The 17717-nt window shown below is 32.8% G+C and overlaps 1 protein-coding gene across 4 annotated transcripts in view; it reads left to right on the top strand.

Annotated features, from left to right (window-relative positions):
* The first annotated feature begins 4002 nt into the window (after window positions 1-4002).
* LOC144374346 (transport and Golgi organization protein 1 homolog) overlaps window positions 4003-17717 on the top strand; it is a 130992-nt gene continuing 117277 nt past the window's right edge. For all 4 annotated transcript variants that reach the window (XM_078037197.1, XM_078037202.1, XM_078037200.1 and 1 more), the window contains exon 1: window positions 4003-4063. In XM_078037197.1, coding sequence (XP_077893323.1) covers window positions 4036-4063 — 28 coding nt within the window. In that variant the 5' untranslated portion in view covers window positions 4003-4035. The remainder of the gene's footprint in view (window positions 4064-17717) is intronic.

Raw genomic sequence — 17717 nt, 5'->3', positions numbered from 1 at the left:
ACATCCAATATTGGAACTTTTCCTAGTGCTGCCTGAGAGATTGGCTTGGGCCTTTGACAGGATCCATCAGCAGGGAACAAAGGAGCATGGCACTCATCATAGCTTTTGTTCATAGCCCAATACAAAGCAAAGAGAGAACAAATAATCAAAATGCTCCCTGCGAAGGAAAAGTGTGGAACGTAGCATAAAACACTCCAATTTCTCCAAGTCATACCTGGGGGATTGGATTTGGTATTATCTATTGTTGAACACTGATGACAACATGGCCTGCTCTAGATAACTAGGTGCCACTAAGAACAAAATCTATGGTTCTGACCATCACAACTGTTTGAGGGGTCCACAGAATCTCTGGCTGGTTTAATCGATGATGTATCTTCTCCTGTGAAAAACCAATCTATGAATAGAAAAGGTAGCAAATTTTCTCTTGTGTGCATATGAACACAAAGAGTAAAAGACAATGAAGAAAGAGAAACAGTATTGAAACAAGGAAGAAGGTAAAATCACAGAAACTGACCCAAATTAAGCAAAGATATATGAATCTCCAAAACAAGAATTTAAAATAACTACCATTAAATTGTTCAATGAGAACAGGAGAACAATAAATGAATAAAGTAAAATAGTGGCTGGAAATTTGTCTCAAATAGGGAAGGAAATGACATTTAAATCCAGGAATTCCAAAGGACTAGAAAGAAGGATAATTCAAAGAAGTCCAAACTGAGATATAATCATATCGCCAGTAGTTAAAACAGAGAATTTTAACAACAGTAGTAGAACACCAAACCCCCACATATAAGGAGATTGTCCTAAGACTAAAAGCAGATTTTCAGCAAAAATCCTGCAAGATAAAAGAAGTGGGATGATTTATTCAAAGCACCTCAAGAAAAAAAAATAACATAGCAACCAAGATTACTATACTTAGCCAAATTGTCCTTCAATAATGAAAGGAAAGACAAGGACATTTACAGACGCCCCCACAAAAATGCTGAGGACTTCTTCGGCATTTTAAATAATGTTTGTGTTTTTGTTGTAAAAACAGAAAAAAAATTTCTAACATTCCTAGGGAATCACAAAAATCCCAAATGACCAAAACAATCTTAAGAAGGAATAGCAATGCTGGAGGTATAGTACTTCATAACTTCAAAATATATTTAAAAGCTACAACAACCAAAGAGTATGTTAATAGCAGATGTACCAAAGGAATAGAACAGAGAGCAGAAATAAACCTATACTTACATGGTAAGTCTTCAGGAGAGATTCCAAGAATACACAATTGGAAAAGGATAGTCTCCAACAAAAAATGTTGGGAAAACTGGATATCCACATACAAAGTGTGAAATTATACACTTATCTTATATTGTGTGGAAAAAATACTCACCATGAGTTGAAGATTTCAACCTACAATCAGAAACCAAAATCTCTGGAAAAAATATGGAGGAAAACCTTTATGACATTGGTCTTGGTATTGACTTCTTGGATATGGCACCAAAAGCACAGATTTAAAAAAAGCAAAAAAAAAAAAAAAAAAAGAAAAGAAAACAGGCCAGTGTAACTACATAAAACCAAATCATTTCTGCAATGCAAAAGGAACAATAAATATAGCAAAAACACAAGCTATAGGATGGAAGAAAATGTTTGCAAACCATATGGTAGGCTATTAAAATCAAAATTATATAAAAAGATCCCACAACTTAATAGCAAAAAAATAATAATTCAATTAAAAATGGTCTAAGAGTTGAATAAATATTTCTACAAAGGGAAATAAATTCCCAAGAAATATATGGAAAGATGTCCTTTTCACGAATTGTTATGAAATTGTAGAATAAGATATCTCTTCTCATTTGTTAGGTTAGCTATCTTATGGGGAAAAAAAGAAGATAGCAAATGTTGGTGAGGATATGGAGGACATGTAAACTGTGTATACTTTTGTACTGTGAATGTAAAATTATATGTATGCTATAAAAACAACATGTAGTTTTCTCAAAATAATAGAACACCATATCAACTACCAATGCCACTTCTGGGTTATGTAAAATATAACTTAAATCATGATCTTGAAGAAATATTGGCACTCCTATGTTCTTTGCAACACTATTCACAATGGTCAAGATGTGGAAACCATTTTACTCTCCATTTCCCAACAAAGTAAAAAGAACACAAATGAATGCAGCTGTAGAAGATAATGCTAAGTGAAGTTAGCCAATCCCAAAAAACAAATGGCGAATGTTTTCTCTGCTGTAAGGTGACTGACTCATAGTGGGGTAGGGAGAGGAAGCATGGGAGGAATAGACAAACCCTAGACAGGGCAGAGGGGTGGGAGGGAAAGGGAGGAGGTAGGGGGTTAGCAATGATGGTGGAATGTGATAGACATCATTATCCAAAGTACATGTATGAAGACATGAATTGGTGTGAACATACTTTATATACAAACAGAGATATGAAAAATTGTGTTCTATATGTGTAATAAGAATTGTGATGCATTCCACTGCCATGTATTTAAAAAATAAAAGCATTTTCTTTTTTAAAAAAAAACATATGGTATATACATACATGAAATTTTTCTACTTTAAAGAGAAGAAAATTCTATAATATATGATGAGATGGATAAACCTTGGTGATATTATGCTAAGTAAAATAATCCAGTCAAAGAAAAACAAATACTATATGATTTCTCTAAGTGAGTTTCTAAGAGTTATAGAAGTAGAGAGTATAATGATAATTACCAGGCGGTTGGTAAAACGAGAAAATGGGGAATTGATAATTTAAGAGTATCCAGTCTCAGTTATGCAAAGTGAATAAGTTAGACAACTACTGAATAATGGTCATGTGCTGTACAATATCATTTTGGTCAATAATGAATCACATATTCAATGGAGATCTCATAAAATTCTAATGGAGCTGAAATTTTCTATTACCTTGTATTTTTACTGTATTTTTCTGACATGTTTAGAAAAATAAACATGCATGTTTATGTAACTGTGTTACAATTGCTGATAATATTCAGTACAGTAATATGCTATGTAGTTTATAGCCTAGGAGTGATAGATTATTTCATATGGCCTAAGTGTGTAGAATGCTTTACCATGTAGGTTTGTGTAAGTACAGTCTGTGATGTATGCACAACAGTAAAAATCATCTAATAATACATTTTTATCATTATGTGACACCTGAAGGTAGTGAATATAACTCAATTGGATTGTGTTCCTACTAAAAAAATATTACATGGTACTCTGAAAAATCTTTAAAAGGTAGATCTCATGTTAAGTGTTCTTATAATAAAAATAAAACTAAATCATATTAATGTGAAAAACAGACTTGAGAAACAGATGAAGAGACAGCTATGAATTTAATATTATTACCCAATGTAGGGTGATAGGTCAGGATATATGGAGAAAAAGTAGCAATCAACCAATAATAATTACCTCAATTAAAACCTTAAAGAATTTAAAGAAACCTGGGAAATTTAGAAAATGAAATTTAACAAAGAACTCAGGAAAACTCTTTTTTTTAAGAGAGAGAGAGAGAGAATTTTAATATTTATTTTTTAGTTTTTGGCAGACACAACATCTTTGTTTGTATGTGGTGCTGAGGATTGAACCCGGGCTGCAAGTATGCCAAGCAAGCGCGCTACTGCTTGAGCCACATCCCCAGCCCCAGGAAGACTCTTTTAAAATATATCAGTTAAAGTTCTGACTTTTAAAATTCTCAAAAATACACATAGACAAGAAAAGTTAAAAAATAAAAGTTAAAAATAGAATTAAATTACCATTAATTATATACAATATGATTTTTCTACTTAGAACACCAAGAATACTTGAATTAATAAGAAAATTTCTTTAAATTTCTAGTTTCAAAATACTTTAAAGATTTAATATCATCCATAAAATTATAATGATCACATTTATTTGGCTCTTACTATGTGCTTACTTTTTACTTAATAAAGTGCTTTGCATAGATTATCTCAAAGCAGTATTATGATATATTTATGATGTTATTATTTTCATTTTACAGATAAGAAAATGGAGGCAAAGAGAAATCATGAAACCAGTCCAAGATTACAACACTGGTAAGTAACTCATGAACAGTACACAAATATTTCTACTCTCATACAAAATACAATATTTAATTTCTAGGAATTTGACTTACATGATCACAAAATTAAGCTTGATTGGAACATAGAAGGTAGGAATCGAGAAGAGTTACAGGAGCTAGGAATCCTTAAGAATTGTGACACCTGGCCCCCTAGAGAAATCTTCAGATTATTTCAGGTTTTCCCTCCTGTGTCTTTACCTTCAAAGTTTGGAAGATAAACTATCTTGGTGCAGCTTGGGGCAAGTGTCTACTCCTGTGTTTTTCATTGGCATGAGAAAGTAGTGGAAGATCATTGATTAGAAGCCTCACTACAAATACATGGATTGATTGGGCAAGCAGAATTAGGCAGGGAAAGGGGCTCAAAAAGAATTAAATTCGGTGTCCATTTAAGACCCCAATTCTTTAGAGGAGAAGAGCAGAGCTAGGTGGCAGCGGGCAGTGTAAATGTACAACCACAGTAATGAAAGGATTGATTTTGCTGCTGGAACCTGAACAAATTCTCTGCTTTCAAGATTATTCGAGGGTTCTCATGTGGGTAACAGTCTATCTCAGATTCATTCTAAGTGGCTCTTTCTCTTTCTATCTTGAATCAAATGAAAGACTCTGCATAGAAGTATACTCCAGAGAGTTTGAAGGATTCAAATATTGTTTTTTTTGCTTGGTCAAACTGGTAACTTTTGAAAGTACCACTCTTATGGTACTATCAGTCACTGCACGGAAGTTTAAATTTTATGAACAGAATATAATGTATAATTAAATTGCTGCTACTTTGGTGTCATCTATTTTATGAGCTTTAAGGGGTTTTTAATTTGGATCATGTTGTTATTTAATGTGCCCTAAGAAGGACTTTGACTAGACATATTATTATAGATACTAGAGAAATTTAAAGATAAGCCTCTTAAGTAAATGTTTTGTGAGAACAAAATTTCTCACCTTTGGCACTACTGAATTTTGAGGGCAGATAATTGTTTGCTTAATGTATGGAAAGTGTCTTATGTAATTCTTGTAGAAAATTTACTTACATCTCTGGCTTCTACTTAAGAGATATCAGTAGCATCCTTAAAGATGTTGCAATAACAACAACAAAAATATCTCCAGTTATTGTTGAATAATCCCCAAGGGAAGAAATATTGCCAGTACTCCATTATGCAAGATGAATAAGTTCTAGAGATCTGCTATTTATATCTGCATGATGATGTTCTCCAGTCAATGATGGACCATGTATATGATTATACCATGGTGTTCTCATAATCTTATAACAGAGCTGAAAATTTCTATCAGCTAGCAATTTTACTGTTACTTTTCTATGTTTAGACATATTTAGATACACAAATACTTAGCACTGGGTGGCAGGTGCCTTCAGTATTCTGTATGGTAACATGCTGAGCAGGCTTATTGACTAAGAGCAATAAGTGGTATCAGAGAGCCTGGGTGTGTAACAGGCAACATCACTTAGGTTTGTGTAAGCACACTCCATGGTGTTTGGATAATAACAAAATTGTCCAACAATGTTCCTGAGGCTTTATCCCACCATTAAGTGACACGTGACTGTGGTGAAAGGCACTGAATGGACCTACCATGGTAGATAAAAGAGGGACTTCTTGACAATGGACTAGTAGAACACATTCCATTCACAGTGCTCAATAAGGTTAAGAGGACAAATTTCTACCAGTGTAAGAATTTTCAGTTTTGGTGTTCCTTAGGAAATTGGCATGCATACTCTTTACTTAGCAAGCCATGGTAGGAAGTGATTCTTAACTGTGGAGGCACAGTGATATTAAGACATTAGACTTTTAAAATAATACTGATTCTCAGGCCACATTCTTGATGAATTACATTAAAAATTCTGGTGGTTGCTATATTTTGGAACTGAAATGTTCCCCAAAGGTCCATGTGATAAAGTCTTGGTCTCTAGGCCATGGGAATACTGGGTGCTGATAGAGCCATAATGACAGGGGGTCTAGTTGAGGAAAGTTAGGTCAAGGGGTCATGAACTTGAAGGAGCAATTGGAAGCAAAGCTCCTTCCTCTCTTCTTTTTTTGCTTTCTGGCTTGGATGAGGTGAACAGGCCACATCTTCCATGAGCTCTGCCATGACACTTTGCCCCCATGAGCCTAAAGCAACTGGAGCAGTGGCCATGTACTAAAACTTCTGAAATCCTGAGTCAAGCTAAATCTTTTCTCCTTTCATCATTTCAGGTGTTTTATCATAGTGACAGAGAGTTGACTAATACAATGTTATAAACAATTTTTTTTAAAGTCCGCTAAGGGATCCTAACATATAGCAAATTGATATAAACTAATATGAAGTGAATCTCCTTGAAAATTCACCCAAATCAAGCCCAGGAATGTATGCAAGAGTATATAAAATTTATCACAACTGATTTCCTGCTTTACTACTTATAAGCTTGCAAGAATTGCATCATTTACAGAAGGCCCAGTGACAAAGTGCTCCAGTGGTTCAGTTACAACATCATGGCTCCATTGCACCACTGGTTGATAATAAACTAAGAAAAATAAACTTTGGAAAGAAAATTTACAGACTAGGGTACTTTCTGATAAACTGGTAATTTAAATATCTATGTAGTTCTATTTATCAATATTGGATATAACTCTGTATGGATTCTGACATTGTACAAATTAAAATAGAAAGCTAGGTATTGTATTTTTAGCATTATTCAGACTTCAACATCTGTGCTACACAAATGGCCCTGGATTTAACAGGAGAACTAATTCATTCTCAATCTGCTTTTGACTTGTAGATCTAACTTGGAAGCAATTTTTTTCATAAGAGAATTTAAAATAATCAAGTATATATATATATATAATACAGGAGTCCTTAATATCAGTCAAAGATATTCAGACTGGGTGTACTGGGTCAGAGTTATACAAACTAATTACAAGTATTTGTTTCTTGGGGCTTATTCTTAGGAGAAAAGGAATAAAGAACAGGATAAAAATGAAACAAGAATGTGGCTCCTGTATGCAGCACTCTGTAGCCCAGATTACAAGGCAAATTTAGCCCCACTTTGAGGTAACGTGGACCACATTTGTGGACTCCCTATCAGTATGTCATCAGCTTATTTGGGGAGGAGGGAAACATCTCTGAGATTATGTTTTGTTGAGTGAAATTCTATGGGTAAAAGGTATCTGGTTGGTTATCAGCTAACATGCAACAGCAGCTATGGAACTAGTGTGCCCATTGACAAGGAGGATATGGGCCAGTCACCAGGAAAATTCATTGAAGTACATAACATAGTCACCTCATTTCATTTAATATTTTCAGATGCAGCACTTTAAATATTGGATCGAGGAACTTGAACTGGACATACAACTTTAAGATATGTACATTTTGGTACATTTAAATCATGTACAATCAAATCTCTATTATTTTCATGTGGACTTATGAGACATTATGAATCAGTGCTGAAGGTATACTGCTCATGAAGATACCCACATACTTCCAAAATAAAATATGCGCTTTTATGTGGCTAAACCCCTTCCCCTTCTAAACTGAGAAACAGAAATCTCCAAAATAAACAAATATTTCATAGAGCTCATGCATTCATTTACCCAAAAAATGTTTATTTATAATACCTTCTACATATTTAACAATGCTATGTAATTTTTAGCTGAAAGTGCAAAAAGCAGATAATTTCTACAGGCAGTTCTCCAAGTTGTGAAGGATGATAAATTTAAATCCCTCCTACTAGCTTAGGAGGAAATAAGTGCTATAGGGAAATATAAAGAAGGATAATGGGATGGGAAGTGGTAGGTGCTATTTGAGATCAGAGGGGTTAGAAAGGCCTTTCTGATAAGTTGATTGCTAAACAGAGAGCTGAGCATGTGAGGAGCAAGCATTACAGACACAACATTTCCTAGATAAAAAGTGTTTGTTGAAAACACATAACACAAAATGCTTTAGTGAATCTGGGGGTTCTTCATGAAGGCACAGACAACTCTTACAGTTAACATGACATAGCACCAGTGGATGCCCATCACGGTCTACATTAGTGACAAGTGGTCTCTGAGTTATACCAAAGGAAAGAGGCAGCAACACAGACCTGATGTCTTATTTAAGGACACATGCTCTAGAGTTTGATTTAAAATAATAAAAGAGATTGCCTACTGTAGGTGCTAAGGAACTGTTTTAACTCTGATGCATGACCAATAAAACAAATCCTCATTATTTTCTCTATAACATTTAGGAATAATTTTATCATAATTTAGTGCTTATAAAATCTATTTTTTCCCTTCTAAAACATCGATGAATATAAAGGGGCTACTGATTCTAAAAAGTTTCACTTAGATGGACATAACTACTTCAATCTTGGAAAACAAAACAACATAACTACATTTTATGACTACAAAAGGGATGAAGAATGATGTTAAATGAAACTCTCCATGGGATCTCATAAAATGAATTAAGTAGCAATTTTAGACTAAATTGTAATCAAGGAACCAAATATTTACGTAATTTATTAACTATGTAGAAACTAAAATTTTTAAAAAGTCGTGGCACATTATTGACAGAGTTCTTACAACATCCTAATGGAAAAAGACATAAAAAACTTTTTTCTATACATTTTCAATAAAAATACCTTTCAACTGCTTAAAGCAGCTTTTAAAAATATCACTGGTGTTTTATTTAAATATAAGAAAGTGTTTTGTTTACTTAATCATATTATACCTGTTACACTCAAATTTTTAAAATGTGACATATGCAACATAATAAATTGCATATAGAAATATTAAAAGGTTGTTGGAAACATTGGCTGTTTACCAAAGCACATAGTTAGGCTTTATGTTTAAAATGACATTCAAATAGCCTAAATCATTAATGGAAAATCAAGCCAAGTTACTACAATAATGTCCTTTGTTAGAATTTGAGACGCTTTTTTATTCTTATTGTCAGATTTCTGAGTGAAATAATTGTTGTTGGGAATAAATGGAAATATTTAATTTCAAATAGTATCATCTGTGAGTCAATTACTTAGAGTGTTATGGGCAGATGGTTTAATCAGAGAATTGAAGCAAGATGAGTCTTTCTAGCTCTTTATCACTAACAATACATGGCTTTACAGATCTAAAAAGATTCCCTGAATTTTGACTTATGAACCAAAAATTATATCTGCTGAAATTTATATTTGGAAAAGCCCAGATTGTGTGTGCTACTGATGGTGTATATACCTCTCTTCAGGTTTTATTTCAATCATATCTATGTTAAAACAGGTTAAAGTTTTAACATAGATTATTTTCAGAATCTAAAATATTCCTCTAGTCTTGAGCAAAACTCATTTATCCAAAGTTATTCTAAATAATGATTCCAGAATAGATATTTTCACATTCAATGTTAATCATGAATGTTATAGAAGTACATTTATTTTAAATTATTGGGAAAAATAACATTAAGATATTGGTAAAAAAACTCCATCTCATATTCACATTTTTAAGTGAAATATATGAATCTTCAAATAAAGACCTCTAAGTAAGAGATTAGTAAGAATACTATTCTACTCACTAGAAAAATAAATCTATGCAACAACTGAAATTATTTGAAAATTCCACTATCAATTGTTTGACACTAGAAATAAGCAATTAGACATACTTACTGACCTAAAAATATTCTTGAAAATAATGGCAATTGATTCATCAATTGATAATTCCAAATATGCATTTTCTATTTTTTAAATACATTCCATTCTTTTCATCAGGATGTTGTTTTTGTAACATGAATTAAATCCATGACATCTGCATGACTGTGATCATGCTAATCTAGCATTTGTATACTAAGATTCATGAACTCAGGTCAAAAAACATAATATAATATGAAGGCAAACTAAGAATAGTGTTTAGGTTATTTTTCTACCAAATGGTAAAAAAATATGCTGTGTCTTCCTTTAAAACATGTGACTTTCAGAGATTTTGGGGTAGAGTTTATATGAAGTGAAAGATATATATCTGTGGGCTCAACCAAATTATAAAGATTTTATTTAAATCTTTTTAATAATTGAATATCTAAGTGCCCAACACAGTGTCAAGTCATATTCTTTTTTATGGTGAGAAATATCCAGTCACTCAAGCAAAGACTTTTTATAAGATTCCCTAATTTATAATGGAAACAGCACCTCAGTAATGTTTAGTTTAGTATCTAAATTGAGAGTTGAATATTACTGAGTTATCCAGAAAATAGGACAAATGATTCTAGAGGATGATGAATCATATGTCTAATAATCTGAGGATTTTTTAAATCTTTTTTGTTTCTGAAAGAGTAGATTAAAAACCTTGAAAACTTTCAGCAACTCTAAGTAAACTACATTAAAATCTTGACTAATAAACTTTTAGATAAGAACAAAAGCATAAAGGAATGAAATCAGAAGCATGATCAGAAAGTATGCTGACCATAGATTGGTTGCTTTGATCCTACATTTAAGTAGTCTACTTTAGGAAAAGTTTATGAGGTACCATAAAAGTGGACAAAAAAAATACAAGCAAAACAGGAAAGGATAAGGTCACAGATGATATCTTTCTTACATAATGTTCCCTCACTAGCCAAAGATGTGGATCCTTCCCCAGAAACAAGAAATTCCTGGAGAAAATAGCCAAGTTATTTTTACCGAGGTAAGCTTGTGAGGAAAATACCTGAGAAAATCAAGATACAGGAGGAAGGATTTACATTGGCTCACAATTTCCGAACCTTCAGACCATGATCAATTGATCAATCTGTGATGAGGCAGAAAACCATGGAAGGAAGGGTCACATCATCAGCAAAGGTGGTCACATCATTGAAGCCAGGAAGTGGAGAGAGCAAGCAAGAAAGGGGCTGGGGACAAGCAATATTCTTTCAGGGAACACCCCCAGTGACCTACTTCCTCCAACTAGCTCCCACACCCTGCAGTTTCTACTACCTCCCAATAAGCCATCAGCTATAAATAATCAATGGATTAATCCATTTGAAGATGTCAGATCCCTCCTGATCCATCCCTTTCTAAGAGCTCCACCTGTGCACATTGCTGCACTGGAAACCAAACCTCCAGAACCTCTGGGAACCTTCCAGAGTCAAACTATAAACATTGCTTCAATTATTTATTGCTTAGATTACTTATTGTTAAATATTCTATTGATTAGATTATTTATCATTAAAACTGGAGTGTACCTTTTGTCCCACAATGGATTAACATGGAAAGAGGAAAGTATAGTGGTTGCATTTCTTAGCTGAACCCCATTTTTTCTTTATAATGAGTTGCTGCTATAGAGAAGTTGTAAGTTATTAAGTCTACACTGTGACATAATCCTCTTATCATTTATATGAAAATATGATGCTGACATAATTGAATAATTTAATTAACTTTTCATTTCTACTTATCACACTAGTATTTCGTGTTTTTATATATTGGATTTCTAGCAATAGTTCTCTTTTTTTCTTTAATGTCTTGATTCCTAGAAAACCTATGAGCAAGCAAAAAAAAATAACAAAATCAATGATAAAGAGCATAATCTAGAGAACTCTCAAATCTGTGATTGATTTTTTTGGTTTCTACTTTTGACTTGGTATGATCTTGCCATTGGAATACCTTCTGTCTTAAAGGAGAAAAGATGTTTGTTTGCCTCATAGGCTCAGTTTTAGAAAACTACCAGAGGCTACCCTTGAGCTGAAATTAATATGCCAAAAACAATTGCCATTTCCTTCATTGACAAAGCAAATCAGCATTAGGTATGCAAAGCCATTAAGAGACCTGGATCAACTTTATCTGCTTTCCAACTTTTATCAAAGCAAACTGACATCAGATTTACACTTTCATATTAATCTAGGTGAGCAATTGTCAATACTGGCCTGAATTGTAAAAACATTAAGAATAGGCATTTAAGAAAGGGAAGCTGTTATTAATCTGTTAAGAATGATAGCACCTTTGGCTTGATCTTGTTTTGTCACTATTTCTTATTGACAGCAACATTTTTCTTTTTTTTTTCTCTGTTGCATATTTCCAGTAATGATGTTAACTTTTAGATTTTCTTTTTTCCTATGAATAGCTTTTTGGTATTTTTTAGTCTTCCTATTCTAAATTCAATCTATGCCAATGGTCATATTAAGAGAATTTCACCATTCATCTCCAAAACATGACTATGAATATGTTGCAATGCAATTAATTTACATTAGGAGTCTATAAATCTAAATTTTAGTCTTGGACTTCAAAACAACTATTTGTGTAAATTAAGGAAATCCTCTGCATAAAGTTTTATCTAAATAAAATGGAGATGTTGGGTTACTTAATCAATATAAATTTTCTGTCTATGAAAGTTGAATTTATCTTTAATCATAAAATATCCACAGTAAATTATATTGAATGTTGAGGGGAATGTTAAAAAAATAAACAGATCCAAAGATGATGCTGTTCATGTCCAATTATTTATATGAAATATACTGGTCTTACATATAAATAATAATTTAAATTAAGAAATTGATTTAAATTAAGAAAATGATTTTCAAGCACATATTCATCATAAATTTGAGTTATCAGTTTACTGTCATATCTTCCAGGAACAAATAATTCCTGGAGAAAATAACCAGGTTATTTTTACCTGGTCCCTATGTAAGAAAAATGTCTTATAGAATAAAAAATTGCTTATAAAAGAAAATATAAATATCAAAACGAAGTTAAAATTTAGAAATAAAGTTTTAAAAACAACAGAGAATTGGATATTTAAGAAAACTTGAAAAAGTTTTAGTTTATAAAATGAATTTTATTTAGAGCAAATTGAACATAAAGAATGCAATGTTCCTAAATTTAAAAATGATTTTTTTTCTTTCCCATCTCTGGCCTTTCTGCTGGTAATGTTAAATTTCATCTCAGATACATGCTCCGGAAAACAACAGTGATTAAGAAGTCAACCCCAACTTTTTGTTATCCTAAATCCTCATCTTTGGGGTTTATGGAAAACAGCATATCTCAAAGAACCATCCTTTTGCAGGTGAATCTCTGTCCAGCCTGTTTTATGATTCTTGTTAAGATTTGCAGATGGCTCCCTTGTTCACCTGTGACAAAGTCAGCCATGTAACTTCACCTCTTATGTCCGAACCTGCCAACAAATCTAGACTGACCTTCTGCATCCCATTCATTGTCTCATGAATACCGAGTTTAGAATTGTTCCCTAGGAAACCAGCTAGATGCAAGGATAAATATTTCCATTTTAGCCGTCTTTCCTGATTTAAAAAAAAAAATCCAGTTGTCATCTCTCTACTTTAACTTGTCAACCTTTTTTTGCTGAGACAATGATTTTTTTTTATTTCCCCATCTCAATAACTCAAATAAAATTAATCTCCATACTTTTGGGGGTTTTGTCTTTTATGCTGCTTTCCATTCTTCTCTTATTCGTTGTTTTCACTTCTCTTCTTCTTGTCTTTAATTTTTTAGATTATAAGAACCACAGGGTTTCTCAGATTTTATCCATGGAGAGACCTGAATCAGATCAGACACTTACCTTGCCTCACTAAGCCAGAAAGAATGATGAGTAGCAGATGGGCACATATCTACCAAAATGAGACAGGAGATCAAATGTTTACTAAAATAATAATAATAATGCTTTTCAGCTGAATAGCATTAGATGTTGATGGACCTTTATTTTATTCATTTATTTATATGCAGTGCTGAGAATCAAACCCAGTGCCTCCACATGCTAGACAAGTGCTCTACCACTGATCCACAGAATAACGTTGTAAGGGCCACACAGCACACAGTTTTTATCAGAGAATTTTTTGTCATCATTACAAAGGCTTGAATTTCAAATTTTCGTTAATAAGCTCCTCAGAATAATTGAGGTCCAAACTAGTCAGAGCCAACTTAAAAAAAGTAAATGTATGAACGCACATTGTGCATTGCGTTTGAATTTTAACTCGTTTCCATTTTATGCAATATATACGATTTCTTTCTGTCTTATTCACTCTCTTTCTCACTCTTTCTGGCTCTCACTCTCCACTGCCTCACACACACTCTTTCTCTAACTCACACATAACAAAAGAATCGTATGTAAAATATATAACTCCTTTATAAGCTGTTTTCCCATTGTGAGTGGTAATTCAATCTATTAAAATGTCTGAAATGCTTTCAGTATTAATACAGTTTCTCCAGCTTGAGAATGATTCTTTCATATTCCTTTAATTTGTAGCAGTGACTTATATAAAGAAATGCTGATTTCAAAGAGTTCCTGGAATTCTTGGCTTCTATAAACATAGCTCACCCTATGCTACAGCTCTATAGCATTTTTTAACCTCTAAAATATTTACAGGTGGGCATATCTCAAAAGATTTTATGTGGATTGGAAGCAGAAAGGCACAAACATTCCTGTCTCTCTCCTGTTCTGGAGGAATCCTCTCCCTCTCCTTGGGCAGGCACATTACTCTAAGTGATAGGGTTCATGGCACCACACAGCATGCTTTCTTGGATCAACACCAGCTCTTCAATCCCAACATCTCTCAGAGTGTATTTTGATGAATAAATTACCAAACTAATGAGACACACTAAGAGGTTAAGGATTGATGAAGTACTTAATCTTTTTAAAGAAGGACACAGCATGAAACACATTCCTCCAAATAGATACAATAAACAATTGCCTAAAACCTAATTAGAATAAAAATATGGAGAAAGGTGCACAGTCTTAGAATTTGTGCACCAGACAATAACTTAGCATATTCTGCAACAATGGAAAAGCTTCCTGTCTAGTGCCCTTATTTATATTTGAATGAGGTGAGTCGCAGGAGTTCACCAGGAGAGAATAATGGTATTTTAATATGGAATTTTAATATAGATTCATGCCTTTTGGGTCCATGAAAATTGCTTCAAATATAGCTTTTGAGCTTTTTTAGAACTTGCTCAGCCTTGAAGAGACTTAGCAAATATTTTGGAAATCAGTATATACACTTTTTGAGGCATTATGAAATGCATTTAGCTTTTTAGATGGAAACTTTTCATATAATTTATATCAATAAAATTTTAAAATTTTTATTGATTTTGAAAATTAAAAATAAGTTGTATATCTTTAATGAAAGGTATAGTGAAAACTGCTACTGGTGAATTGATTTTTATGACAAATCTATATTTAAAAATAGGATGTTAACAATAGGAATTAGGTAGCACAGTGAACCAAGTAATACACCTGAAGTAAAATAAAAAAAAATATGACAAAATGAATAGGCATTTTAGAGAGCTGAATCTATAAGAGTCTAACATTTGACTTGGTGATGTACATATTTACTGGATGCTTCCTTTCAAAGTTGATAGTGTAACACACTAATTTCTGGGTATCATCGCTGATTAATTATATCATAATAGTGCTACACAATATGCATTTGGAGTAATGTCCTTTTAGTCTCTAATTTTTCGTATTGTCTTTTGAGTTGAATATTTGGAATGTATTACTAAGCGTATCTACTTCAGATATCACTATGGTATTTAATAAAGCACAATTGCATAATCCAATTTTCCTTTTCTCAAACTCTGAGATCTGTTGTGAATCCTTTTTAACAAAGGGCTGTGTCCAAACGGGGATATCTGCACACTAGGTTTTACTCTTTCCTGATAAAGAACATGTGAGATATACCATCCTCTTTTCTTTCCTTACATTTCAACTGTATAACATTTCCTTTTCAATTATTTTACTACCTGCATGTACTTTGGGCAAAAGAGAAACATGGGCCCTATTTATTCTTCTGAATCTCAACCTCACGGTAACTTTTTAAACCAAAGTAAGTGTGCATTAAGTGTTTGTGATCTAAATGAATTCAATGTCAACCTTTCCATTTTCCAAATCAGACAATAATTAGAATATTTTTTCATTTGATCTATAAAAAAAAACCCTTTAACTTGAACTTTTGACTTGATGACATTAAAAAATCTATAGTTTTCCAAAATACAGATATACTTTTTGTTCTGTGTAATATAAGAACCCGTGTAGTTTCCTTTTGAGTAAATAGATATTTTAAAAATATTTCAAACAATAGCTAAAACTACTGTGTTTTTCTAAAGCCATGAACTTTTTCTTTGCCAATAGGGAAAAAATCTAACAGAAAGAGGTAATTCTACTTTAATCTCTAAATCAATACATAATCATAGAGTGAAATTACTGAATTCCAATGAATTGATAGCTACTACTCCATAGTGCATCAATGACTGCCAAGCTTTCCTGTGGAAACAACGAAGGAATAGGCCAGTGGGCTAGAAAAATGTTTTAAAAAGAGAGAAGAAGAAAAAAAAGGCAATCAACCAGCTAAGTAATTCCACTGCATGAGAGAAAATGATGAGATATATTAAATTCAATCTTCGGGCATCATATTGCCAACTCTCAGAAAGTCAATATAACAAAGTAAACATTTTCTAATTTTTTTGTGTGTATTTTTGTGTAGTTCAGTCCAGAAAATAAATTGAAGCAGAAAATAAAAGGAGTTATTTTTCTGTTTCCTCTAGTCATAGATGGTTTTAAATTGGCCCTTGAGACAGACAGACATTTTCAATCATAGAATCAGATCTAAGTGACTCAGTGATTTTTTTCCTCCATGAAGAATTTTTATTTGATTTTCCAGCCCAGTTTTTTTCCTTCTATGTGTATCGGACTGTTTAAATATAGTGTCTTCCAAGCACACTACATTTAAATTCCTATTTCTAAAGAGTCATGTCAACAACCTACTTGAGCATTCATTAATTATTTGCATTTGTAAAATTCTTTGTGTTAAAAAAGCACTTAAGAAAAGCTTTTGCAGATACAGCCTTTTTTTTGTTCCCATAAAACAGTGATATAGTCCTAGCAAAGGATACCATGTGCCAATCTCTTCTTTTAGCTTGGGAAGTGGTTAGTTAAAATTACCTAGGAAATACAATAGGGATTTGTTTCCTCATCTGGTCTTCCTTCGAATGGAAGCCATATTTGAGCTGTGCAGCAAAGCAGAGGGAGAAGCAGAGAAATTAGAGAAGCCAGCAAACAGATGGCTTAATTGTGTAGTCCACTCTGTCACCCAGCCATGTGCTATTTTGGCAATCCAGGAAATGTTCTTTCCAGGAACAGCAGGAGTGGCTATCAAGGACAGCAAGTATGTTTTTATAGTAATACCATTGGCCAGTATCACTGAATACCATAATACAGACAAACCAGTAGCTAACAGCACGGATAGTGGTATTAACTACTTAACATCACAGGTATAATAATATTGTGTTGTTAATGCCATCTCTAGTGATATAGTTGCCTTCCTTTCTCACTGTATCCTAAGAAAGTAGGACATCACAATAATCCTTGAGTGACTTTATAATCATTTTTAAACTCTAAGACCAACTTGTGAGGTTGTGGAGTGTTATTAAAACATCTACACATACAATAAATATTATTGGTTTTTTGTTTGTTTGTTTAAAAGTGTTTGGCAATGTTTATTTTTTTCCCTAGTATGATGAAAATTTATAATACCATATTTGGTCATATTTTAATAATATTAAAAATATTTGTGGTATAGTCCCCAGCTCTTACAGAATATTGGATGATAATCAGGTTGAAATGAAAGCTGTATGATTTTCAGTAATCAGATTAATAATAAGTAAAACCAAATGAATGTATTAAAAAAAGAGAAATATTATATCACTCAATAATCTA

The sequence above is a fragment of the Ictidomys tridecemlineatus genome, unplaced genomic scaffold (assembly GCF_052094955.1).
Source record: "Ictidomys tridecemlineatus isolate mIctTri1 unplaced genomic scaffold, mIctTri1.hap1 Scaffold_642, whole genome shotgun sequence".
NCBI lineage: Eukaryota > Metazoa > Chordata > Mammalia > Rodentia > Sciuridae > Ictidomys > Ictidomys tridecemlineatus.
This window is presented reverse-complemented; position numbering and strand designations above follow the sequence as displayed.